Source organism: Haemaphysalis longicornis, unplaced genomic scaffold (genome assembly GCF_048455015.1).
Source record: "Haemaphysalis longicornis isolate Haplotype H1 unplaced genomic scaffold, Haemaphysalis longicornis Haplotype H1 scaffold_5, whole genome shotgun sequence".
Lineage (NCBI taxonomy): Eukaryota > Metazoa > Arthropoda > Arachnida > Ixodida > Ixodidae > Haemaphysalis > Haemaphysalis longicornis.
In genome coordinates this window covers 109,202,587-109,230,134 of record NW_027526385.1, presented here as the reverse complement: position 1 = coordinate 109,230,134, position 27,548 = coordinate 109,202,587, and the positions used below count along the sequence as shown (strand labels likewise).

The following is a 27,548-nucleotide window of genomic DNA, read 5'->3' as shown; positions in this document are numbered from 1 at the left end:
AGCGGCAGTGAAAAACCCTAGAGGCGACGGTCCTGCCACATCAACGTAGAACACACCTCGCCCATTTCCGTATTTCCTTTCCAGGGTCTTAGCGCGTGCTTCCCTCCTGCCTTCGTGAGTGTGCTTTTCCATGTTACGCGGAAGTGGATGCACCCAGAGCCTGTGCCGCCACAACTCTGGGAGTTTGCACGTCTCCTCTCCTTCCTGCGCGATCCCGAGGCAAAGGCGGCAAAGGCGGGTCCGCAGCGATTGATGCCTGCCTAGGCGCAGGAATGCAGCTAGCGCAGAACGGAAGTCGGGCGTCGCGATGTCACATGGGTATTCCCAGTGTTTCCAGCTACTTTGAAGAAAGAAGAGAGAGAGGAGGAGTCGATCGGCAAGTGGGGAGAGGTGCATTTAATCGCTTCTGGAGCAGCTAATACTGAATGTAGATCAATAATTCCAACGGCATTGCATCGCTATATTGGTGCTACGTGACAATACAGGCCTTTTGTAACTTTTACAGAAGGCTTTTCTGGGTCCCTTTAACGAGCGCCGAAATCTCATACACACGAGCGTGCTCATGGACGTGCAGGAGAAAAACGCTCGTTTTTTCGAAGATGCTGGTACCAACCCAAGCCTTCTGAAGGCCCCTACCGGAAAGTTTCAAGGAGAACTGCAGAGCTATCGGATGATGTCTTCCACACAGTATCGCTTTTACACAAGTGGTTGTACTACAAGCTGCGTTGACACAATGGGACAGCAGATGCGATATACGGTCAACCGAAGCTGCACAAGCCTGTTCTTGCTTTGCGGCAAATAGTGGATTTTACCCGTTCACCGCTCCACATGCTCTCTTATTTCCTGCATCGCGTCGTCTCACCACTTCTCGAAAGGAGCTTAACCCGTTCTGCAACGATGATGTTTTTCTTGAGAAGGTTCAAAATATTTAGCGCTTGAGCTAAAATCACTTTTCACTAGCATTCCCATTGATTTGGCTGTGGACGTCGGCACTTGCTCACTGAGTAGGGGCCCCAGGACAGGAACCCCATCGAAGCGCGCAATATTGGACTGCCGCTGTATTTTTGCCTGTCGAACACCTGCTTCATATTCAACGAGAAATTATTCAAGCAAGTTCACAGAGCGGTGGCGGGTGCATCAATTTCTGCGACAGTCGTCAACCTGATGACTGAGGCGCTTGGGATGTATACGCCCATGCCTCTTTTGCACCGCAACCGAGCACGTTCTTGCGCTGCGTGGATGATTGCTTCTGTGTGCTGCGAAACGTCTGAAATCCTGCACCGCTCACCTCAACAGAATGAAACCGGCATTGCTTTTCATGACTAAGGAAGAGTACGACCGGTGTCTGGCAAGCATTCACGTTCAAGTGAAGCGTGATGGTGCGCGGATTTTTTCACTGCGTTCAGGTAAAACTTTACCACCCCTTCCTAAAAAAGCTTGAGAGTAGCGCGAAAGTTTTCCCATATCAAAACTGCGTCAAACCGTTCGCTTAAAGTAAGGCTAATCAATAGTCAAACCTTCTAAAATCCAAATCGCAAACGATGAACAAACCCATTAGACGATTTTCGTTAACGCGTCTGGAAACGATCTAAATGTATACCGATACGTGATTTTGGAGATATAAGTGTACTATTGTACTCTTTCTGCATGATCAATGCGCGTATTGTCCAATCTAGAACAGTTCTTTTTTCGCAATTTTCAGGTAACCGTTTTGACACAATGGAATCCCGGTTTCCCGCACGCGCCGTGTGTCCATAGATCTTATCAGAGCTTTCCGATCGACCAACCGGTCTATGGGTAAATGCGTTAGTTTTTTTAGAGTGCGACATCGGTCCCTCAAAAAAACCTTTCGCTTAAAACACGAGAACTGGCCAGTACCTGCCCTTTATTTCAGTGCACCCGCCAGCTCAGAAACGGTTTAGGGTCCCCTCCTTGCTCAGCAGAGCGAAGATGATCTGCACTGAGACAGAGGACCGGGTGCCAGATATTACGCGAGTTCGCGAAGAGGTTTCATAGTGCTGTTAACCATAGGTTTTTATCGACTCTGTTCACTCGCCCTGCACGTTTAGTCGATGTCGGAGGTCAATGAAGGACGAAAATTTCGTATCTACCCGGTATCAGCGAGGTGCTGTTACGCATTACTCCACTCACATAATGTGCAAACCGATAAAGTGCCGACCAACAAACCCGGGCACGAGCTTGTGAAAGTGCAGGACCAGCTGGAAGAGGTACGGTGTCTGGCAGTTGTATATGTCATTCCCTGTATAGATTACCGTGCGTGTGCATAGCACAGACCGGAAAATGTACAAAATGCCTGCAGCAGCACCGAAGTGATCAGAAGCAGCAATGCATGGGATAAAGCGCCCTCTTCGAGCACTGCGATAGCACATCGTACACAATCAACTGGTCCGTGTACTTGGAAAGGAAAAGAATTCCACTTCACGCCTCTATATGGGGTCGCCTCAATGACGGGGCACACGCTCCATCGCTACGCCCGAATTCTGCCGCAGTATCCGCAAGATGCCTGAGCAGTGCCGTGACCCGTACTGAAGGCGCACATTTGCGGTTTTTTATTCTGGCCAAGGCTACCGTGCAAGAGCCGAAACCGAAATCTTTTGAAACTTTCTAAATTGGCGGTAGGCGTCTGTGCCTTTTATGCTTCAACATGCATCCCGACCAGACGGGCTTCCGTCATACCTTTGAATTCGGTTCATCTGCGTGGTTTGGGTGCTACTGCACGATTGCGTAGCTACGTCAAGTGTCTGGTGAAAATGTCTTGTGAGCATCACGAGACTTCGCGGAATTCTCTCGAATCAAGTGACCCGCACTGTACTGGGGACAGCTCATTCCGGGTTATCCAGATGAGCCGAATGAGTTCCAGAGGAGTACCGCCGACTCCAGCCGCTGTGTGTAGCTTAAAATAGGAGGGGGGGGGGGGAGGGAGTGGAATTGCTTTTAGCTCGTGAGAAGACTGAAGACCGGCGCTTCCCAGCATGAATAATATTTTTATTCATTTTTCGTGAAATGCAGACAGTTTTGAGTTGACACATCACCAGTATCCAGACAAATAAATATTCGAGTACATATTGAGCCTAAAAAAGGAGGGGCAAATCAAAACCGTGCAAGGCTGCGCAGTGACGTGCTTTTGACGATGACGTGGTGGTGTGCGTGGCTAAGGTTCTGGGAAAATGGCTTCTAAACCATCAATCACTTATAAATGCACAGTCAAAGTGTATTTATAAAATGCAATTTTTCTGTCTTAACATATTTACGACAAATATGACTTTGCTCAGTAATGTAAAAGAATGTGTGCCCATATATTTTGAAATATATTTTGAATAGTCAGAAGGTATGCACTTGAAACAGTTTGATACTTGGAAGTGCACAGTGAGGAAAGATTGGTACTAGAACGAGCATGTCGCCTGCATTCAGTCTCTGTAAAAGGAAAGAACCTGAAGTTGAGTATTGGCACTTATCTCACCAAAGGATAAATACAGGCATATTCTGGTGGAACTTCTACTCTGCAACACCTTAAACATGTGACAGTGTAAAACTAATTTAACTCGCGCAGAAGACTCGTTGCACGTAAATCAGGCAGTGTGGAATTTATCTTGGGTCGTGCATTTTAAACTCCTGAAGACGACACACCGGAAGAACTTTGTACAATGCCGCGCATCAGGAACAAGTAAAAAACCATTATAGAGTGTGTGTAGTATGCGGCCTCCTGCCCTTCGTATGCACGCTTTATGTAGATTGTGACACCCTGATTATCAAAAATCTCGAGAAATACTAACAAAACTACAGTGTGCTACAGCGTGCAAAGTTTCAAGTTCATTAGACATCCTTCAGGTATCTTCACAACAGCTTGCACCTACAGAACACCTTATGCCTCCACCGTGAGGTCGTCAAAAAGCTTCAGGGTTAAACTCTCCATTCGCATCTGCAAGCACTCATGATATTTAATATGTCGAAAACAAACGATGCTTCCCTAGATGACTGACGTTTGCAACCTGTCTGCTACATTCGACTGATGGATGACTGTTCTCCGCCCCTTTGGTAACCTCGCAGCGTCTGACCAAGGCCGGACAGGACGGCCGTATCACATGTGGCGACGGAGGAGGCGACGTGGTTGTCTGCATTAGAGCTCCTCGCGCGGCTTGACGGTGCCGGCGTGTCCCTCCTGCTGCCAGAACTCGTGCGGCAGGATGCCCATGAAGTAGTCTGGCTGCGCGGCCATCTCCTCCTTGGTGAGCTTGGTGTCCTGGTTGACGTCGCCGACGGAGATGAGCCTCCAGGCCTCTCCCTCCTCGCGGTCGTGGCTGGGCAGCACCCAGTCGCGCATCTCGGCCTCGCTCAGGGCGCCGTCCTTGTCCTTGTCCAGGTACGTACTGAAGTGGCTCTGCTGGGCCTGTTGGTTCACGGCAGGACAGAGAAAGAAGCGCGCGGTAAGAATGGAGTCTGATACGACATTTAGTTATAACTCTCGACAAAAAGAGCACAGAATCTTTGGCCACGTGTGGTGAGTCCCAGTGCCACTCGAATCTGGTTCCACGGGAGCCACGACATGTGCTACAACCCTACTATAATTTTGTGCGCCACAGCCTAGAAGCGAATTCGCGCTTCAACCCCCGCCCTCTTTCACATGCTAGCGAGAAGTAAGGCGGCGGTCACCACCCCTTAAGATCATTATCTCCATTTACCTAGTTATTCGGCTCATTCACTTTAGTAGGGAAGGTGTCATTCTCCAGTCATGACAGGTAGTGCATGTTGACGGCTGTGACTTCGCATAGCCATTTCAGCTATCCTCATATGAACGTTGGCATCGTATGATCGAGCAGCGGCGAATGAACGCCGTTTCTGTATTTTCAGTTACCTCTGGCAAGCTCACCGTATCATGCCGCACGCCAAACCGATGCCAGCCAACACGAGTCCGACCTCTGCTTTCCTATTCCCGTTCCACACTTTTACAAGGCGGCTCAGGTGACTCACTTTGAAAGGAGCTACGAAGAAAGACTGGGTAGTTTTGCTGCCTAAAGTGAGTCTTTCGAGATCTACGGGACACCGGTTGAATGTCAGTCAGTGATGCTACTTTTTTGCCAACCAAGCGATCTACCTCCGTGGAACCAAGCTAGCAAAATTTCTCCCTTTTGTAAAGCTAACACTGCCAATCTGGAGTTCCGACAGCTAACACCACCGTTTTCCTAGCAAAATGGGCCCTGTAGAATTCTCTGGGAAATACAACGTGAGGCGCCCCATATCTGCACCACCGATAAACATGTGGGCACTGGTGTTGCAGCATTTGAACCGCTGTGAATGCTTCTTGTGCCGAGAGAAATCGCTGCAAGAAACTCGCGCGCCTCATAAAAAAATGCCAGTTTTCTAGATTTCGAATAGAAGGCCGAATAGGTTGGCTTGCTTACGTTGTTATATTTCCCCGAATAAAAGCAGAAGCACTTGAAGATGATGCGGAGCATTAAGTTAAACGGGTCCGCGACGCCTTTATGCTGTGTCTATATAATTGAAAACTCTCTCAGCATCTATTCCGTGAAAACGCCAACCGAGTTTGGCACTCGCCAAAAATACGCAAAACCCGTCTGTGTTCTTCGACTCGTATACGAAACTCTCACGCTAAGCAGTAGTGCCTGCCTTATTTTGTGTTACAAATAATGATAGTGCACAGCGCGAAAAACTACGCTGTGTTGCAAAACATCTTAAACTCTCCGGGCTCCTGCTCAGCGAGGGTATATACTGGAAAAAGTGCTGAAATGTTTTTCGTCCTATTTGTGCACATGCATGAATGATTACTTCCGCAACGCTTAGCTGACGAGCGACCTCCTGGAACTCACTGGTCAACACCATCACGGGATATTAAGTGCGGTACGCGCCTCGACACCAGATACTCCGTGTTGATGTTCGAATATGATGGGCTGGTTGGCTACTTGATTTGGATGCATTTTGGAAAGGTTGACGCGTTGAGGTGAACGCTCACAAGAAGCGACATGTAGGAAAGGTGGAAGTGTTTTTTCGGGGTAATACGTGCCATATATCCAAGCGAAGAAAAATTGCGTGATGCAATCAGCTGCCACCACTGCCCGTTTTCGAGTTCTCGTGTGGATACCATAACCGTGCATAGCCGTTGCGAATATCGTGAAGTTAAAGCACACATTCCGGCCTACAGCTAATCATACCTGCTATCTGGCGATGTGGATATAATGCCTAAACAAAATTACTAATGTGGAGCAACATCTTACAGCAAACCTCCCAATTTCGTTTCATGTACTTTCCTTATACTATGACGAGTGGCCATGTTTTCTTAAACCATACGCGGCGTGACTATTTCCACGTCCGGACGTGCTCCTAGCTTACCGGTGCCCAGTTCTTGTCCTTGTCCTTCTCGGGTCCGGAGACCTTCTTCAGGTGGTCCATGTACTCCTCGATCGACACCTGGCCGTTCTTGTCGTTGTCCATCAGCTCGATAGCCTCGGTGACCACCACGTGGCGCACACGCTCGTCCTCCTCGGGGTGCAGGAAGCTCTTGAACTCGGCCTTGTCCAGGGAGCCGTCGCCGTCCATGTCGGCCACCTTCCAGCGCCGCTCGGTGCGCTCAAGCATCTGCCGCGCAACCTTGCCCTCCTCGCCTTCCTTCTGCAGGTCTGCATCAAATACCGCATGGTTAGTCGAGAGAAGGGACAACACGAAGGGCACGCTGCACTTCTTTAGCGGGAAGAGCTAAGGCCAGGGAATGCAAGTGCGAGATGTACACGGGACCGAAGACTAACCAACGACCGAAGTTTTTTTATGTGCTCGTGTTTTGTTGGGAGCACAACGACATATGACGTTCTTATGGGCATATGATAAGCGTGTGGCTCATTCATTGCTACGAAAGGCAGCAAAAGTAAACACGATCAGAAACTGCGTTACTTTTGTGAAGGCGAGTAGTCATCAGCCTATCTACGCCCACTGCAGGGCAAAGGCCTCTCCCATGAATTTCCAACTATCCCGGTCCTGTGCTAACTTTGACCATTTTATCCCCGCAAACTTCTTAATGTGATCTGCCCATTCAACCTTCTGCCGCCCCTTGCCACGCTTGCCTTCTCTATGGGTCCACTCTGTTAGCATTAATGACCAACGGTTAACTTGCCTTCGCATTACATGTCGTACCCACACCCATTTCGTCTTAATTTCTACTAATTTGCCCTTAACACGCGTTTGCTCCCTGATCCACTCCGCTTTCGTTGATTGATTGTAGGGTTTAACGCGCCGACGCAACGCAGGTGATAAGGCGCGCCGTAGTGGATGGCTCCGGATTAATTTTGACCACGTGGGGATCTTTAACGTGCGCCGAAATCTCGTACACACGGGCGTTTTTGCTTTTCGCCTCCATAGAAAAGCTACTCCGCTTTCTCCTTGTCCCTTAACGTTACACCTATATCATCTCCCGTTCCATTGCTCGCCGAGTCGTCCTCAATTTAAGTTGAACCTTTTTTTGTCAGCCTCCAAGTTTCTACCCCGTAGGTGAGTACCGGTAATACGCAGCTGTCATATACCTTCTTCAGGGACAATGGTAGGCTGTCATTATCTGAGAATGCCTGCCGAATGCACTCCACTGCATTTTTATACTAATTATCTCTGCCTCATGGTTGGGATCCAAGGTCACAACTTCGCCTAAGTAGATACTCGCTTACTACTTCCTCTGCCTCACCACCTACATCAAGCCACTGTGCTCTCCCGAGGTTATTGAGCATTAATTTAGTTTTCTGCAAGTTAATTTGCCGGCCCACGGTTCTACTTTGCTTGTCCAGTGCGGTAAGCATGTCTTGCAATTCATCCTCCGAGTTGCTTAGCAGGGCAACGTCATCAGCGAATCTAAGATTACTGAGGTATTCAGGGGAACGTCAGCAGCAAATCTGAGATTACCGAGGTATTCTCCCGTAACTTTTACGCCCACCTGTTCCCAATCAAATGTTCTGAATACTTCTTGTAAACATGTTGTGAATAACAGTCGAGAGATTGCGTCTCCTTGTCTGACGCCCTTTCTTATAGGTATTTTACTGCTCTCCTTAATAAGGACGATGGTAGCTGTAGATACATTGAAGATATGTTCTAGTATAATTACGCAATGCTCGTCTACACCCCGAATATGCAATGCCTGAATAACTGCTGAGGTTTCGACTAAGTTAAATGCTTTCTCATAATCTATGAATGCTATATATAGGGGTGGAGTATACTCCACGCACTTCTCTATCAACTGATTGATCGTGTGAATATGGTACATTGTTGAATAGCCTTTACGAAACCCTGCTTGTTCAATAGGCGAGTAATAAAGGTAGCTTATTCGTAAGGTTAAGACATGGAGTTTTGACGCAAAACGCATTTTATATACAACCCATCTAATGGAAGCATATATGCCTGTGCTAATCGCTGAGCGCAGAAAAATTGCAAATCCTGTTTAAGTTCTTGATGAAGCTTTCCTTGATACCTACTATGGCCGCGGGGTTACACGTACAAATTGGTGAAACTTTCTTTTGTTCACCCGAAAACTCTGTGTTCCGAACCCCAAGCCTGCGTGTCGGCGCACCAAATTTTCTCTGCTCTTTCGTTAATCTAGAGTGCAGAATTGGTCATTGCATTCGAAGAGAATCGATGCTACATTGCTTGAATGCAAAAGAAAATACCTTATCATTTTGCATGCTCACCCATCACTTCCATTTCAGTGACTTCCGTTTAACTACACTTTACTGTACGGGTTGCTCAGTACGAAAAGAAGCTGAATGCCAAGCTTAAGGAGAAAAGAGGAATAGATCAGAATTATTGGCATTCTAAATTTCTTTCCAATGATACTTTCTTCTGTTCACCACTAGGGTTCTTAAAGCAAAATAAATCCTGAAATTTACAGAGTTGGGTGGCTCATTTGCCCAGAGCCCTATTCACAACGTGACGCATTGCGCCAGAGAACACGCCATCTTCCGGAAAGAGAAACCTATCATTGCGACGGACTGCGCAGAGCACTCACCCTTCTCCGGGAAGGAGAGCTTCTTGTAGGTGTCCCAGCCGAGCACCTTGACACCGGGAACCTTCTCGGCCATCTCCTTGTCGAAGTAGACCCACTGCTTGTCGATGCTGTCCAGGATGATCTTGCTGTGGAACTTCTTGAGGTAGTCCTTCAGCTCGGCAGACGTCACGTACTTGTCGCCATCCTTGTCCAGCTCCTCTTCGAACAGCTTGTGCAGGTGTGTGCGCACAAGCTCTGCGCGGTGCAAAAAAAAGAGGGTGAGCAAGACTCCTGGGTAGTGCATGTAGACATGCGCACGATTGTTCTTGTTGCCTGCTCTACCGTGCATGACCTTCGCTCTGTTTTGACAACCAAATACGCAGCTTCAAATGTAGGTTTAACTAGCCCAGCATAAGATTTAGGTGAAATTAGGTGAAAGCGTTTGTACGTGGACGGAACAATGTGAAAGTTGCAAATGTAAGCTGTTTTTTTTTGGCTGTAGGCTTTTGCGGAGAACGCTTTCTCACTGAAGTGAGACATCACGTTCAAGTCACAAAAATGTAAAAGTGCTAATAAATGCGAAACGCGACACTGAAACATCATTTTCAGAAATGTGTGTATAAAAGGAATAGCCCCTGTTTTTTCCGCTATCTTTGTGCACAAGTATGCGGTGCTCTCGCAGAAGTATACGTGCACGATCTCAATTCTCAACAATCCACTTCGTTTTACAGCAACGAGAACGCAAATTCGAGCTAACCATCTAGCGGATTGAGAACACCGCAGCTAACAGGTCGGCTGAGCGGTCGGCTGGGCGCATGCACAAAAAAACGTAACTAGGGGAGTATAAATAAATTGACTACGGCTAATTGCTGCTGAGCAGCAGATCGGCCTCCGCGGAAAGAGCCCCACACTTAACTGCTTCTTAAGTAAAACTAGTTGGACCTTTCGTGCATCCGGAATTGCATACTGGCACCGTCGAATTTTTATGTAAATTCAACTCCGTGCAGAGCCCGCATTGAAAGAATACCGTTTTTAAAACTTGTAACGGAATCTTTTTTTATCATGCACGAACGCAACTGCAGACTAAAATTTACTGTATATCGCGGTAAAAGTTTGCAGTGTGACCGAAATGAATTTTAGCGCTCATAATTTTACACGTGTCTTAAGTTTGATCCACATGTAATTTGCTGAGTGAAAAAGATGTGCGCTCGCAATATTATTTAGTGCCCGAGGCAACCGCGAATTCCTGAAATTTCCACAATGGTCTCGGTACCATTTTTTTTGTTAGAAAAAGGCCACAGCCAGAGGTATAGCTGGGCTGGAATGAGCGCACCTTCGTAGTTAGGAGTGACGGAGTGTAGGTTTGTGCAGGGTTATTGAAATACTGGACTCGACGGGAAGAAAAACAAAGGGACATACGCTGCAAAGGAGTAAGTAAGAAATGTATATTCCGTGCATTTTTGTTTTGTTTTTAAGATTACAGTGAGGTAGGAGTTAAAGACAGCGGATTTGGACCAGTCAAATGGCCTCCAATTTTTTGTTTGCACCGCGGCGTTCTATCTTGCTTTCACGGAAAGCTCTACGCCTTAGCTGAAAGGACACCTGTATGTTATTTTTTTTCCACACCTCGTAATGAATGCTCCCCGCTCTATTCAAATAGCACGCAAGCCTACATTCTGAAAGACCGGCACGTCGCAGCTGCGACCGGGTGACGTTGTAGGGCGAGATCTCGGGCACGAAAGGGCTTAAGGGTGAATTTCTTTACCTGGAAAACAGCACCTAGGCCTTTCTCGCTACCGGGTCGAAAAAAAACAGACTCGTCATTCAGAAACTCCCAATATCGTCGAAAAATAAATTCTGTTAACATGTTGAAGAGTCTGCATATACTGCGGAGGAACATGCGAATCAGGCGAGAGCTTAGTTGATGTAGGCGAGAAAGTGCCATACGGAGGCGAAATGGGCCACTCCGTTCCTCCACCTGTCTTCCCTTTGCACGAGGTGAAACGCTCCTTTAGAAGCACAGAGGTGGACAGCGACTTGGCACAACGAAAGCGAAGGGAGTTGTATTCTCCTTGGCACGCTGCCACCCGTTTGGCAGTTAGAAAACAAGAAAACAAGTTCGACAAGAAAACAAGTTCGAAGGGGACGGGTTTTGCACGCCGGAGACACACCTGAACTACGAGGCACGCAGTAGTGCAGGGCTACGGGCTCATTTAGATTACCTTTCGATCTCTAAGTCGTGCCGAAATCGTGGCGCACGTAAAGTAGCCAAGTAGCCACACTGAAATTTCCGTCGCCACGAGTCTTCAAAAGTCGCTAGTTTGGCGACAGATCGCCAATCCTGGCAACCCTGAGCGCTGCACGGGCGTTTTTGTTTTTCTCCCACACAAGGAAAATGGCCGCTGTGGCCAGGGTGAAGCCCGGGCCATGTCTCTATGCTCACCAGCATAATCCACCGAGGCACCGTAGAGGGTCTTTCATGGGAGCTGACCAGGTAGAGAGGGTACTATGCTACGAAATCGAAGAAGGTGGTTCCAGAGATGCAACCGTATAGAAATTAGCTGGAAGGACTTGGAACAAAATATTCAGCTCCAAGCAGCGTCTGCGGTCCTTAAAATATAAAGTGGAAAGGCGCTTCCTTAAGGTTTGATGTGAACGCGGAGAATTAGGACAAAAAGCATCGCGAAAAAAATCATCTCCTTGAGCTAAGTACGGAGAACGAAGCAGTTATCACTGCCAGTTCTACTGCCGGTTGAAGAAACGTGGCGCATTGAGTAGAATACAAACGCATGCCCCGAAAGGCAAGATATGGAGTACAGAAGAAAGCGCGATTATCAGCAGGGACGTAGAAGAGGGGGGGGGGGAGGTGGCAGAACACCCCACGAAATTTTCTGAGCGCCGCATCCTTTTCTGTGCCTGTTAGCCCTATCTTTCGCTTACGCTATTTACGAACCAAATCGATACACCATAATTTGAAAACAAGAAAAAAGGCGTGTTTTCTAAGCTGATAAGATGACTCAAACATTTCGGCGGCGCAGTCTTCTTCAGCGGTGGCGTATAACACCCTCCAAAAAATTTCTGGATACGCCCCTGATTGGCCGCGTAGAAGCACGAGGCGACCAACGCCTTTGATTCCAATGACGCCTACAAACAACTTTTTTTCTCCGGTTTCACAGCTCTTGTGTTCTGTTCATTGGTTGTGGTTACTTTCATACGACCACCAGTGTCCATAGCACCTGAGGACGTATAGGACGCTGGCTAGAACCAGAAGGTTGAAGCGCTGCCTAACATGAAAACAGAATTTAGAAAAAAGAACGATGTGGGTAAACCAAGGAGCCCCGACTGCACAAGAAATGCCAACATGCTGGAAGACGAATAATAACCAGCTTAAGAGTTACAACACTTAAGCACTTATGGTAGTTTCAAGGAAACCACAAATACGTAAACAAAGAAAGGAATTGTGCCGAAGACGCCGGATTTTACAAAAACAACGAGGATTATCGATGGAACGGTAAGGACAGGGTTTTAATATTTACTTGCAGAACTAACTAAAGATTCTGCGCTTTACAAAGGGTGAAGATTTATGGTGAAATAAGGGGAGCATTGTGGCTGTTATACTCACTGAAGGCAATCGGAGATGGTACAACGAACATGGGTTATATAGTTATAGCAGCAGAGAGGTTCTGTGCGATAGACCCGCTTTATTTCTGCCAGTTATTAAGAAAATTCCAACTAATGGCAAGAATTGGTTAAAACTAGGACACACTATAGATAGCTACTACACGGGTGTGCTGCAAAGACCATACGGCATAAATCCGTGAAGAAGTGAGCAGCCCTCATAAACAGGCCAGCATGCAAGCCTCGGGAAAGATCGCAAGTGTCAGCTTTTTTTTTTCATTTAAAAATATACTCCCGGCATATCCTGAGTAGAAGAAAATGCATAACGTCGGCACAAAAATATTTGTTAGGAACACACGTTACATTCCTTGGTAACCAGGAGATATCTCCACATTTACGCTGTTACACTTTAGAAGGGCAATTGGCAGAAAGAACAGCAAAGCAAAAGCGCAGCAAAGCAAAAGCGCAAAGGAAGTGAAGCAAAAGTACAAAGGACGTAGCAGAGAGCCAGGCGCAGAAAGCCGTTTTGGAATATGTGAGAAAGGGGTATATGTTCGCAGAGAGTTGTATGCCTAAGAATGGCTCTGGAATCGTGTCACCTTTTAGCTATGAAGGGGCCGTCTGGGTACACACGCCTCTGCACAGTCGTACTAGCTCTAATGTAGTTATAGCTCTAGCGCAGCTACAGGAAAGCATTAGATCGAGCATTCTGCCAGGACCATTTTCTAAGAATTCGCAGTTGCATTCCGCCTGCACATTACAAGTATGAAAACCATGTTTTCTTTCGTCATCAGCTATGACCATCTATAGACAACTTAATACGGTGAACTGAACGCTCGCAATACTAAAACACTGCCTAATGCCATCAGGAGGAACGTTAACTGTAGCGAGACAAGCTTACAATCCTTGTCAAGTGTTCCATTTTAAAGACTGCTAACAAATTTCAAAATATTGCTACGTGGAAAAGTTCTAGGTGTAGGTCGTTTAAAACGAAGAAAATGTATGACAAAAGTATTAGTGAATTTTATTTCACTGAGCTAAAACGCTTGATAATTAAACGTCATAACATTTCTACACAATTTAGTATGTCAAATTGTATGGCATTACAATTACCTCCATGGCAAAGCAGCGCGTGACCAACAATCTTTATAGCTTAGCGATTTCTGGCGCCTACAATTAGACAATCTAAGGCGTCAGCCTTGGTACGTTTGCGATATTTCACTGTTCTCCCTTTCTAGTTTGCTTGGCCAGTTTCCAATCCCTGTTTATTTGTTGAGCATACGTGACGTTGTATCCAGCTTCAGCTTTTTTTACCTGACGGGGGGACTTCGTAAGCGGCAGAATAACAGGGCAGTCGGAAAAATCGGCAAAGAAAACTCAGTACTGTCATCCTCAATAGCTCCTCAAAAAGCATTCCAAATTACCGGCAGGTTTATTTATCGGCGTAAAATATATTTAAAATTTAAGGGTTGCTTACTCTCTACTAAGTCGGTGCTTGAAAGTGCGTTTTGAAGTTGTGAAACATTCAGCTATATAATTCTATGGCTCGGTAATATGATGTCTGGTATATCTTTATTCAATATCACCAGTTATCATTGTTCTTCATTGATACGTACAGAACTAAGTAACCGCTTAGTTTACAAAAGCCGTTCTGAACGACTAGGGATGCTTTCGAAATGCTTCACGCTATCATTGCTACAGTTTTGCTAAAGTTTTGCTACAGTTTTGCTACAGTTTTGCTACAGTTTTGCTACAGTTTTGCTACAGTTTTGCTACAGTTTTGCCTAGGTTTAGTTACGTCAATTACACACATTGAAACAAAAATATGGTGGCGATTCTTATTCGTAATGGCATTGTTGCCCTATCCAACATAGTTAAACTATAGCCTTGTTAAGTAGAAGTCAACTCACGCATACCTTGTAATTTTTTCAATTTTTCCAGTTGTGCCTTAGTAACAGCTGAAAAGAAAATGTTTTTTAGATCGTTTAATATTTCATCAATTTTCGTGCGTGAAGTGCCAGGTGTGTAAACGGTGACGAGGAGTGCGGTTTGCAGAATCGTGACAAGGAGTGCAGCGTGGATCATTGCAACAAGTAGTGCGGATGGGAAGGTAGTGCGAAGTGAGAAAGGCAACGGAGTTTGCGGCGTGCAGCGACTGCGTGCGGGTGAGGAGGGCTCACAGATGCACCGAGGAGTTCGAACAAAACATTCACGAGGTTATGTCGGCAGTTGAACAAGGACAGTTGGACAAGGAGAGTAATCGACGCAGTGTAATTGTGCGTAATTACACAATGCAGTAACGAAAAGAGTAACAAATGTGCATTTCTATTTTCCTAAGCATGAGTCCATATAACTTGCTATAGATTGATTTCTTTGAGTCATTGGCAGGGGGTGATCGTATATTTTGCTAAAAATGCTGAACTTTTCGCTCCAGTATGACAATAGTTTTGGTCGAAAGATTTTATTTTTCACACACTGGACCTACCTTTTTTCGCATCCTTCTGGAAACAAACTTCCGCTGGCAATTGCTCATTAAACAAGAGCAAATCAACGTTTGTCAAATTATGATTAACTGAACTTTGAATTATTTTTTTTAAAAGCAAAAAAAAATAGCTGGAGCAATTAAAATATTAAGTGCTAAACGCTAGAAATCGTGCTGATACCGACAGCAAGGACAGGTACAATAAATGGCGCCCCTGTTTGTTTCATTGTTCCAGCACGAGGAGGTAGAAGTGATGCCGACAAGATTGGCATTTTTAAGTTCTAGGGAAAGGCATCAGCTGTACAGCGTGCATTTTTACGATTGGCGTTCGCCAACTACCTTGTGCTCCCATTTTTTTAACTCGTGTTGGAAGTGAGTTTTTTTATATGAATGTGTAGCAAATGTGCTTGTTCGGCTGCGGGCTTCATTGCTTGGCAACTGTAAGGCTTGTGCGTTTCACTATCGCTGTTTACCTTCGCAGATGGCTGCGTTTATACGATTAACAATAGAGTAAGCCAGAACCGAGCGTACACTGATATTTGCATTCTCTCGTTCCCAGGCAGTTTTTTTTCAGATATGGGCAATTAAATGTCCAAAGGGTGGCGCGGGACAAAATCCGAATTTTGAAAAAAAAAAAACAGAAAACATGTTTTGCAATAACAATGTGAGCGCTACTATCCAAATATTTTCTCGACTAAAGTTTTTGTCTCCGCTGTGCCAGCGATATTTTGCGTATGCGCGCACAACAGGACAGAAACTGTAATGAGGTGAAACCAAACAGGCGCAAAACCAAGGTTCTGCTTTCTTCATTTTCTTTCACAATTAACTTGTCCGATAAGGTACCAAACAACTTTAGGACCAAACATAAGGCCTGTCAGCCCGTCTGGCGGCGGCTTTTAGGGGTAGCTGAGTTGTGTCCGTTTAGGAAACGTACATTTCGCGTCCGTTTCTAGACTAAGTTCCTGCACTAGCGAGGCCTCAAGATGCACCACTGCCCATCCCCTTTCAGCCAAATAGCGCTCTCTATAGGGTCACTTTGAAACGAACGTTTCAAACCAACTTTGAAATTAACAGACAAAACTCCGAATTCAGCCCCAGCAGTTCAAACTGTTTCGAACTTTCCGGTGTTGCTAAACATTCTTCATAACTGCACCTCATAAACTGACAGTACGGGCTTTAAGGACCTCGCTATCAGCAGAATGGGTGCTGCTGCTTATCTTACTTCACCCCGCCGATTCTTTTCGAATCAACTGTCATTCACCGTTATTTTATAGCTCTCATTACCCGATTCCGAGCCTGGCTGCAATGAAGTCGGGTTTCAGAAGAAAAAGCACAACTATGGGCCTCATGTGCATGACACGGAACAGCGGTTTAAGAGCTGCTATTCCATCACTGACAGCTCACAGCTCTAACAACCACGAGTATAAGCCCTTTTACGGCGGTTATATGTAGAGTTAGATGGTTATTTTGCTTAGACGGATGACTGCAACAAACGACGAGGATACACTCTTGCACTGCCCCGATTCCTGCAGCAGCTACAGCGTGAGCTTAAGCGTATGTTCACCCCCTTTAACAGGCTGGCGCTAGGCCACGTAATAACTACTACTGCATATGTGGACATTTCCCCAAAGCACGTCCTATTAAAAGTTTTCTTCCGAAACAGTAAAAATATCATCGGCGATCACCGAATGTGGTGCCAACCACGTGTCCAGGAACTTTCGCTTGCACGCAATAGTGCTCAGAGCAAGATACAACAATGGCTAAGCAAGAGCTGCTAAAGGACGCAGATGTTCCTGGTTGCACAGCGACGTGTCCCTCTACATCTCTCGCATTACAACGGACAAATGAAAGGAACCACACTGTTTGCAAGCGCGTTCTCCCCGCTCGGACAATGAACAATAAGTCCGCAATGCTGCGGCGAAGAACAATCCCCCGGCAGGCGGCAAAGGAAAGCCAAGGAAGCGCACGCCTTGGCCGTGTGTTCATACTAGTACAATGGGCCTTGGGGCGCTGACTGCAGCAATTGAGAGCGTCTGGTCGCAGTGGTTCTCACCTGGGTCGGGTGGCTTGTAGAACTGCTGCTGCTGTTGTCCAGCAGGAGGTGGAGGCTGTTTGGCAGCGTCCTGAGCCAACGTGGTGGCCACGACCAGCAGCAACGCTGCAAGTGTCTTCTGCATTGTTCTGCACCGAGGAAGAACACGTGTCAGAAAACCGCGACTCTGCTAAACAGTCTCAATACCCTTGCGCTAAAACTAAGATCCATGTGTTCTAGAGAAACGACCTTATCAAGACATTTATCGTGGAAGCTTCTTAAGACATGTACAGCATCGTAATCGTGGGACAAGCACTACAGTGACAGCTGCCAGTGCACGAAACCACCGTTAAGTACACATGTACCTTCTCATCTCAAAAGAAAAAAAAAAAAACAGGATAACTATGTTATTCAGCAAGGTGAGTGAGTGAGCTAAGCATAGAACTGTTTGTCACGTGTCTAAGATACGCATATGCATGAACGATGAACGCACAAATTCGAAAGTCGAACGTTTTTGGACAACCACCAGAATTTTCGTCTTGTATGCGATGAACAGTTTCTGCTCCCAATGCATGCGATCAATTGTAATTGAAAAAATAGCGTCCTGTAGTTGGTTGCACCGACTCCGTATGGTAGTCGTATTCCTCTTATGCACGCTTAGCCTTTCAACCGCTAGGGTTAAAATGTGCAACACCAAGAACAAACGAAGCATAAAACGCTATTTTGAACGCCAGCGCAACTACAACTAACTTATTTAGTTAACATTCTACGCGTAAATAAACTTAGACGGTACCTTATAAGTATCCAGTGACCGATCAGGCAGACAGGCGACGCTCAGCTACACGTGTGAACTCAGCGCCGCAGCGCTGCTGATATAGGGCATGGCATTCGAGTACGTGACGTGGTCCTCGCTAAGCGGCGCAGCGACTGTGACGTCACAGCGAGACTCCTGACGTGTCAAATCCGATCTTTTTTCTACGTTGCCATGCTTGCGAGGGAGAACAAAGAGAAATAAAACTCCGGCACTTGCAAGACGTGAGCTTTTGAAGTCGCAGTGCTAACCGGCCATGTCGCGTTGCAGCACGCTATGAGCAGCCTTGTAAAGGAAAGCAGTGCAGCACTACAGCACAATAGCCCCGTATACATGGACTCGAAAAGGGAGTATTTCGAGAAAAAGAGCTTTTTTTTTCGACTCGACTGATCTGTGTATAAGCGGACAGGGTGAATCTAAAAGTCGTCGGGGGAGTCCGTTCAACCTGCAGACAGGGGGTGGGCCGACTCGCTTGTCGGGGCGAGTCGGCGGGCTGTGAGGAGCTGAATAAGTCATTTTTCAATAAACCCTCCAGTTTCCTCGCCTCGAGTATTTGGATGGCGTTCATATAAATGCGGAAGGGGTAAAGGTAAGCTGAGTCGCTAGTCGGCCCGACCCTCTCGAGTCGAGTCCATGTATCCCGGTCGCTGTACTGTGTGCGCTGTACGCTTGCGTAAGGTACCGATAACAACGTCAGATACCGCTCCTTGTCGCGAGAGCCCGGAATTCAACACTGTCGTGCCCGCTGGTGCGCGAAATTTCCGAACCACTCCTCTCGTGGAAATAAACAGCATGTTTGCCGAGCCGTTTGTCATACTAGGAAATAACGTATTTTGTACACCCGTTTTTCTTTTGCGGAAGGTCGGGTTAAAGGTAATTTGGGTCTTCAGGCTACTGCAAGCTGTACTGCACGTTTCCTACAGTGAAATATACCTTAACTGACTGGATGGTGAATGGCGACCAAGTATCACGTGACCTTTAACGAAAATTCCACTCCGTTGTATGGCTCTTTGGGTCCCCGTTACCGCTATGCCACTATCCGAACGACAGCCGAGTGTACTGAAATGTTGGCAAAGTCACCTCCCTTGCAGAAATAAGAACGTAGCAGTACAATTGAGTGTACTGCGGTAAGTTCACTTTGTAACCCGATACCTCCTGTTCTGTAACAGCATTGCGAATCTGCGCATTAGTCCTGCTTAATGTGACCGTCTGTATTACGTTGAAGTTTTAGTGTGCAGTTCTGTGCATGCCAGTGTGTATTTTTAGGTGATTTAAAGTATTCGCTCTCTCTAAAGTGAATACTTTCGCCTCCCCTTCCTTCAAGTTTTATTTTTTTCTGCGTCTTGATTTGTACTGATTCAGAGTAACTTTTATTGCGTGAAACTATGAGAAGGGACGGTACATTCATGACTCATGAGTTGAGAAAACACTACTACACACTGGTCCCTAGTGACCTGTCCGGCCATTTGGTTTCATTTCATTCATTTTATATAGTGTTTTCCGGTTCAGTGGCGCGCTTGTACGTTACAAGCAATACACTCATCTCTACCGACATGGTCTACATCCTATGAAAGCACGCCTTGGTGTGCTCGATGACGAGTCTTGTATTTATCGACAACAAGTTGGCACTTTCCTACAGTTCGCCCACCACACCCTTAGTCTAAATCCGCGTTTGCAACCGGCCATACGTAGGATGGGGCGAATTTTGTTTTCAAGAAAGTTTTTGGTGATTACTTCATATATATTTCATGCGATGTCTTTTAGTGGACAGAAAGAACAGCGGACGTCGATAATCTTTTAAGGCATGCCTTTGGCTCCAACCAGGCCGCATAATTAACACTGTCCTCTTACCCGGTTTCGGTGAATCTAGAAACAGCTTACCGAGACACTTTGCAAGCTAGCGACTTTGTTCCCACCAGGTCACATAAGCGATAAATGCCAATGGCCAACGGGCAGTGAAAGCTATAGGGCCAATGCAATTCCACGCATATTTGAAAAAATATTTTGTGCATCATGCGCAGTGTGCATTACGTTCTAGTGCGGAAATGCAGATGGTTGTAAATTATTGTTTATACGGTAATTACCACCTCGCCAAGAAAAGCAGGATGTCCGCATGGTGCTTAGTGCATGACACGTGCGGCTTCTGAAACTGCAGTAAAAAAAAGTTTATCACCCTTAATTGCAGGGAAGAAGTTCATCCCAAATCCTCATTTGGTATACTTAACACTGAGACATAACCGTCATGCATCCGTGGTACAACTTCCGGAGATCTGCCGGCGCAAAATCTTCCCAAATCCAAAAGAGGAGCTTCAGTATTTTTGCTGCGTTTGAAATCGATAATCAGCTCATACAATAAGCTTGATGATGTCGCGAGAAACAGAACAGCAGAGGCCTTATGAGCCTTGCTTTCAAACGTTGCCTCCGAACCAGACGGAGCGCCCTTGCGCCGAGGAAAGGGCGCGTGCGTTTCGACTCAATTTTTTTCTTGAATACTTTAAACTCCTCCACCGTACAACGCGTTTGTCTTTCTAGAGCACTATGAGAATCCGCCTCTCAGAGGAGCCGAGACCAGTCGGCCGACGCAACAGAGGTCGCGGTTAATGGCGAAAACGATGGAAAACCGGTTAAAGGAAACGTGGCTGCCGACGACCGGCGTAGCGCAGACAACGCTGGTGTGCTACGTGGACGGCCAGCTCTGACGCCGCATCACCAGGTCGGGTCAGACGGAGCGGATGGAGCGGAGGCACACACCATAGAGGCAGACAGGGCTTTAGGCTGTCCAACTGTGCCACCCTCACCTAGATTAACCCCACGCCCCGCTGGAGCTTCTAACTTCGACGTCCCGCTACGTCGAACGGAATTGGCTCCGAACGGTAGTGTACGTGTGGTGGCGTCGTGAGCGCGCCCTTCTTTTCACTGGGCGGTGACCGTGGATGTGCGTCTCGGCGGCCGCTATCGTGGCTCGTCTTTGCGCAGCTGCCGACGCTGGGATCCGTCTCGCATAACGGGTTTCCTTCCTTCAGCTGCTGAGGCATGCGCGCAGACGGTCCGGACGTGACCACACTAATCGAGGACGGGCAGCTCCGCCTCCGCTTTATACGTGCAGGCCCGATAACGCGGCCTGATCTTCCGACGAGGGGTGGCGGCGCTTCGGCCTGGTCGCACCTTGTTCGCAACGGCGCGTTCAAGCGTAGAGTGCATTTGCCGGGTGTAGTAAGGCACACTGACAGTGGCTAATGATATGGCTGGCTCCGCTCAGTAAGTGACCGGTGTGAAATGAGTCGCTCTAAGTTACCACCTGCGCTTATTCACTAATCGCCGTCATGGAAGAAAGCGCAACACGGCTTGGACGTTTTTTTTCTTTTTTTCTTGATGTTGCATTGCAACAGCTTTTTGAGCTAAGCGAACGACATGCAGCTGGGCTGAGATTACACGCCAGGCAAGTGGAAAGCGTTGCAGTTCAATCATCCTGCCTAGGGCTAGAAATGTCCGTCAGCGTGAGGAACTAAACAGAAAATATAGGTAGAAGGCCGTGCCGTTACGCACCAAACTACTCGAAATATTCGCGGGTTCTTCTTGGGCTTCTTTCACGCGAGCAGCGCAATCCTGCATCCGCATACCGCTTGCACTTCGGCTGCAGGTCCGGAACGTTTCACACAAAGAAAACCAATGGACCGGGATGCAATAGAAAACCGCCGTGGTCTTTATAACTCGGTGTTTTTGCCGTCTTGCACGTGAAAAGCCACGCTTCTTTCGGACGTCGTTTGTTGCAGACATGCCCACAGAGCCAACACTTCCTGGAGACCGTAGGAAAGAAGAGAAGCTAGTCAGCATGCAAGGCAATCAACGTGTAGTAGCACGTATTTTTTTGCGCTGTAGTTCTCTTCATATGCGGAACTTTCAAGGCAATGTCAAGGAGACTGTGCTTCCAGAGGCTTCGGTCTGAACACAGCACATCTTACGCCCGTTTCTCCATTGCACCCATTCAATGTGTTCACGAGAATAAGTCTTACAACTTCCCGTCAGCAATAACGGTGCAGCAATCGCGTACAGCAAAGAGCACGTGGCTTGGGGTCGAAATAAAAGTATCTTGAATGGCGCCTAACCATCCCTACCAAAGAACCATCTACTTCGGTACTAATAGCCCGACGACAAAATAACGCTCGCTTCGTTTCGAGCTCTGCGTCTTGATACGCGAGAAAGGTGCAAATGGGCTCGGGCATGGCGGGGAGAGAATAGGGTGTAAAAATTCCGTCCTGTTACACAGCGCAGACAGTTTAGTCTGCTTCGACTAGGAGGTTGCGTCATCAACTTCGGAACCGACTAACACCAGCATTACTAGGAATAACGCTTTTTCAGCGACATGGTCGATTATCGCAACCAAAGTGTCGCTTTTCACGCGCTCGTTTCAGAAGCGCCGGGCGTTGCTTTTTCCACAACTCGCCTGTACTGACGCGGGTCAGACTCACGCAGTCATCTATACGCAATCGCTTAACCTGCTCGGTAACTGAATACCGGGGCGACTGCGCAGTCTAAAAAAATTCCCGCGTGTCTGAAGGCAGTTCAAGAGAGAAGCGGGTTTAGTGCCTACGCAGCGCTATGGTGTTGCTGGGTGGTAAGCGGCAACTTTGGATTCTGGCGACGTCATATCGCGACGGGAAAAACGGGCGAAAGCCACAGTGCGCAGATATTTCACAGAGCAGTGACGGCTCGCAAATTATGTATTCCCATGCGTCTAGTCTGGGAGAAAGCTACTCAAGATAGACGTTATGTTGTGTTCAGGAAATCTTGCTCCGTACCCAAGCCATGTTGAAAAAAAAAAAAAAAACCTGACAATTAGTCTTTCTCAACCGCAATAACCCGCACCGACGCGTCGGTTTTTGAGTGTAGTATTCTTCCTGGTTAAGTGCGTGTGACATTAACTCGAGGTCAAGAAAAGCCATCTGCCATTGTCCCAAACGCGACGCTCCGCATAGTGTCACCAGCGGGCTTCCTTCCACGCAGGCAACACTGCCCACCCCCATTCTACACTCTCCCCCTCCCTCGGGGTTACTCCGGCTAGTGGAACACTTCCACGTAAGCTCTGCCGTCGTCGCGCACGATTGCGTCGTGCTCAGCGTGTCCGGTTCCACGCGTGGCGCTAATGAATAGGCCTTCCGTAATAAGCCGCCGCTCCGCCGGCCTTGGCATTGAAGCCGTTCCCAAGAAAAAAAAGCATACGAGTGCACGACCGCGCTGCACGGACAACTTGCGGGTCTTAGTAACGAAGTTAAAAACACTTGTTGCTTGCAATTCTCTGGGTTCCTCAAAGTAGGAAGAGTATCTAGCTTCAGAACGCCTAACGCCCGCGTGAACTTAATTTACACAGTATTGAAAATAGAGACAGGAATCTAAGTACAAACATTTTTTTTCTTTTATGCTTGCTCTGTACTGTAAAATTTACTCAGTTAATTACCTTAAACGGCTGTTTTTCGGAATATGGAATACAAGAAGCAAAGATGCGCTATTTCTTGCTCTAGTTTAAATAATCTGGGTCGACACCAACCGCGTGGTTTTTGTCGGGCCCCCGAGCCTCTCCTAGTATCGTGCAAGTATCCTTCAGGGGGGATTAGAAACGGTGCTACCAAACCCTAACGGTGATGCAAGCTTATAAAAACGCCACATTCAGTAAGCTTATACTCGTAATAAAGGTATTATAAACTGCAAATATTGCCGCAAAGTAATAAAATTACAATATAACCTTCGAAATGTTCGCCGGAAGGCAACAGTTGAACGTCAAACAAAGCTTGACGTTGCAAATTGACCGCTACAGCTTGGTAGAAACGAAATCTACTTCGTGCTACAACCACGTGGCTGGCATCCGCCCCCTCAAAAGAAAGGTTTTAACGATAATTGCCGAAACGTCATTCATAACGAAAACGTGCAAAACACAGCAAAACGAGGGCACCTTCATACAGGAAGGTAGCATAGGTCTCCGACGAGCCGAAACTAGGTATTCGGGTTACGACCCGATCGAACCGGTGATAAGAAATCGGTGCCCTGACCCAGTCGATCAACAACTGTTGCGTCTTCCTAGGTTTGCAACCCTGATTCGCGCCCAAGCTGTCGTCTGCTATTGACGCCCGCGTCGTCTGCGACTCTCCCGTGACTCCGTGACAAAGTGCTTCTACGTCGCGGCTTAGTGATACGTGTCTCTTCGGTAAAGCGGGCTCGGACAGTTCACTCGAACACACGAATTAGCGGAAACGAATGCTTGACGCAACGCGCTTTGCGTTTGACTCAAAACAAACGAAAGCTTGAGCTAAACGCGCTGAGCTGCGGCCGTCGAGAAGGTACGAAGCCGTGCCATCTCCGGGCCCGGTGCTCACCTGAGCGCTCCTGCTAGCTTCCGGGGTCAGTCAGTCGTCCGCGCCGGCTCTGGTCGGTCTGCGTGCGTGTGCTGTCAACTCGCGAGCAGCCCCGGCCAAGCCACGTGTACCTGTCAGGCAGCTTCGTGACGTCAGCGGCCGCCGACCGGACCAACGCGCAACTCGTCGCCGGCGCGCGGCTTTTCGTTTGCTCCGGCGTTACCGGCGGGCGAGTGCGTTCTTTTTAACGCCCATATCACAACGGTAAATGCGCTGAGCTGGAACCACGAGCGAGTTTATCACTTTTTATCTTTCCACAGTTTTCGCAGGTTTCTTAGTTGCGGTGTTGAAGGAACGCGCGAAGATTGAAATATCGTTTTGCTCCAGAGAGAACAGATGGCGCCAGGCGCTTTAAATATTGGCGCGATATTTGAACATACGTGGGCGTCACCGCATCAGATACTGCTTGAAGATAGATTAGATTATATGCTGCTTGAACAGAGGCTCGGCAGGAGGAGATTTCCAGCCCCTCATCCCTCGCTCACAAGAATGGAGGAGGTGTTACTCCGACAGCTTCACACAAACGCACTTCCAATCCCCACCCGGACCACGGAAAAAGAAGTATTTTCTTGCTCCATGACCGGGACATCTACCCAACACCACTGTGCCCGCACTGCGACCAGACGGGAGATTTACTCCACACGATGTGGCACTGCGCACAAAATCCCAACATGAAGAACATTACACCGAACAACAGATCCATGACACAATGGGAGGCCACCCTGCTCAACCCGCATCCAGCTTGCCAAAAATGGCTCACGGACCGGGCTGAGAGAGCTACTCTTCGGCCACCGGCAGCTCCGGATTAACGGGCCCGACCATGGCTCTTAGCAAATAAAGTTTTTTTTTCTCTCTCTCGGAAAGATTGACAGAATGCGTTTAAAAGACGGGGTGTGGAGAACCTACATTGTGTTTAATCGGAGTTTGGTTAATTAAAATGTTGAGGCGGACGGTAAGGACTCAACTCTGTGGCAGCTGCACACTGCGCTGCAAAATGTCATGCAGCAGCAACAGCTTAAAACTTGTAATTTAAAATACATAAATAAAATAAAAATTTGCCTTACTGTACATCCACCACCTTTGTCAGAACGCAGTTATTTTCAGCACTGGTGCTTTTATTACGTCGGTAAGAAACGCCAGCTGTATCACCGTCCATGCACTATTTAAGCGGCTATACATTATTATTACGCACCAAGATTTCAAAGGTCTATGAAAACACATTTCTTCCGTTTAAAATTACGAACATTTTCTAGTCATTTTATAACCACAGCGCAGCCCAAGCGTGAAATAGTCATGTTTGCAATTTAATGGTAGGGTTGACGGCACTTGTGCACGCAAAATAGTTTGAAACTCAGTTATGTCAAGGAAGACCGACACTACTAGACCGAGAAAGACCGAGACTACTAGAACCCTTCACATTTCTTCCCCCAACGACCTAGCTAAAATGGTGCAAAGTCAGAAAACAATGAACGACTAACCTTTAAAAGGTAAACACTATGGCTGAAAACTATCTTTCTGTAGCTGATTTTGTAATTATTTCACGAGGGTGCCAAAGGTGCACTTCCCTCATTCATATGAATGCGTAGTCGGCAAGAAATAACGAAGCCGAAATACACACGATGATAACTAACCTTGAACTTGAATTCGACGTGATAGTGATAACAGAGACGTGGCATCGTGACGAATCTGAAATTATTAAGCTCGCAAAATACACTTCGTACTATTTGAATGGGAAGCTAAAAAAAAAAAGGGGGGGGGGGTGTCCTGATGATGGAAAAAAAACATCAAAACCTATGCTGTCATTGATAATTTCTCTAAATCAACCGCTGACTACGAAATCCTAACCGGGGAAAATGGTAGTGACGTATATTCTTTGATCCATCGACTACCAACTGGTAATATTTCTTCTTTTCTGGCATGTTGCGAAACATATCTATGCAGTACTCGTTAGTGTTTGTGGGAGATTTAGACATTGATTTTTGGTGTACGTTCCAACACAAGCCGATTTCTGCGGACTTTTGGAAGCCAACGCTTGTGCAAACGTTATACGCTAGCCAACGGGTGTTCAGGTTACCACAGCTACAGTCATCGATATTTTCATAACAAACGTTCTCACCGATAATGTGACTGCTGGAGTTATTACTGCGCCCATAAGCGACCACCTTCCAATATTTTTACTACAAAGTTCCAAAACCACCGATGAGTTTACACAAGCAGATCCTCCAGAAGTATTCATACGCACCATGTCGTCAAGTACGCTGGAACACTTTGCTAGTAAACTGCACCACGTTGACTGGACGCGCCGGTACGTCAATGTGCAGATGCGAATGAAGCTTGCAATAAATTTACACGCGCGTTTCTGAACATCCATGAACAATCCTTTCCGTTGAAGTTAAGAAGAAGGGTCAAAAAGGCAAAGAAACCATGGATCACTCAAGAACACCTCATTGCAATACGGAAAAAAAATTATACCATAAATTTATGAGGACGTGAGACCCAAAAGATTTACGCGCATTCAAGTGTCACCGAAGTAGAACACATAGTTTACTTCGGGAAGCGAAACGGAGATATCTAAATAACCTATTTCATGCCGACGTAATGAAAAGACTCGACCTTTTGTGGAAAAGGATCAACTTTGTTCTTTCGTTAGAATCGCAGGACACACCGATTACATCGATTACTTGTAACTATGCCGTGCTTACTGGAAAAAAAAAATTGACAGACAGTTTTAAAGACTATTTTGTTGATCTGGTTAGTAGTAGCTCTCCACTCGCTTTGGAGGGCGAGAGTCGACGTGGTTGAATGTGCCGAAAACCTGCGGCCGGCGTGGAGGCACTTTGTACAGAAGGCGCAGTGGGCAGTGGCCGCCCTTGACGGGCCCGATTCAGACACTGAGCTTCGCGACTCACTGGCGCGGGGCTCACGAGCCCTCATGGAGTTTAAGGTAGAGCAGCAAAGGAGATGGGACTTGATCTGAGGGCCGGAAGCGGGACAGCACCATGGGCCACTTCTGCCCACTAACGACTTCTACGCCCAACCCCTTGCCCCTACTTCATTACCGTTTACTGTAAACAAATGACACCATCGCCCATTTGTAAGTGTTTCTAATAGGAACCACGCCAGCACAACGTGGCTTTGCTGGCGCTGCCTACGAATGGTTTCCACTTCCCTGGCGAAACACGCTGGATCTTGTCTTGGCTTGTTCA

General features: G+C 47.1%; 1 protein-coding gene across 4 annotated transcripts; it reads right to left on the bottom strand.

The window, feature by feature from the left end:
• Positions 1-2,985: 2,985 nt before the first annotated feature.
• On the bottom strand, positions 2,986-24,463 carry LOC144138678 (calumenin-A-like). Of its 4 annotated transcripts, none has more exons than XM_077671072.1 (6): positions 24,304-24,463; positions 17,146-17,273; positions 14,527-14,568; positions 9,014-9,247; positions 6,367-6,653; positions 2,986-4,408 (listed from the first exon to the last, which is right to left on the bottom strand). In XM_077671072.1, the coding sequence occupies exons 2-6, from the start codon at positions 17,267-17,269 to the stop codon at positions 4,139-4,141; spliced, it is 957 nt and encodes a 318-aa protein (XP_077527198.1). In that variant the 5' UTR covers positions 17,270-17,273; positions 24,304-24,463; the 3' UTR covers positions 2,986-4,138. The 4 variants fall into 4 exon arrangements, with proteins under 4 accessions (XP_077527198.1, XP_077527199.1, XP_077527200.1 ...); XM_077671073.1 differs by lacking the exon at positions 24,304-24,463 and adding an exon at positions 17,918-18,060; XM_077671074.1 differs by lacking the exon at positions 14,527-14,568 and having other exon boundaries at positions 24,304-24,462.
• Positions 24,464-27,548: the final 3,085 nt, after the last annotated feature.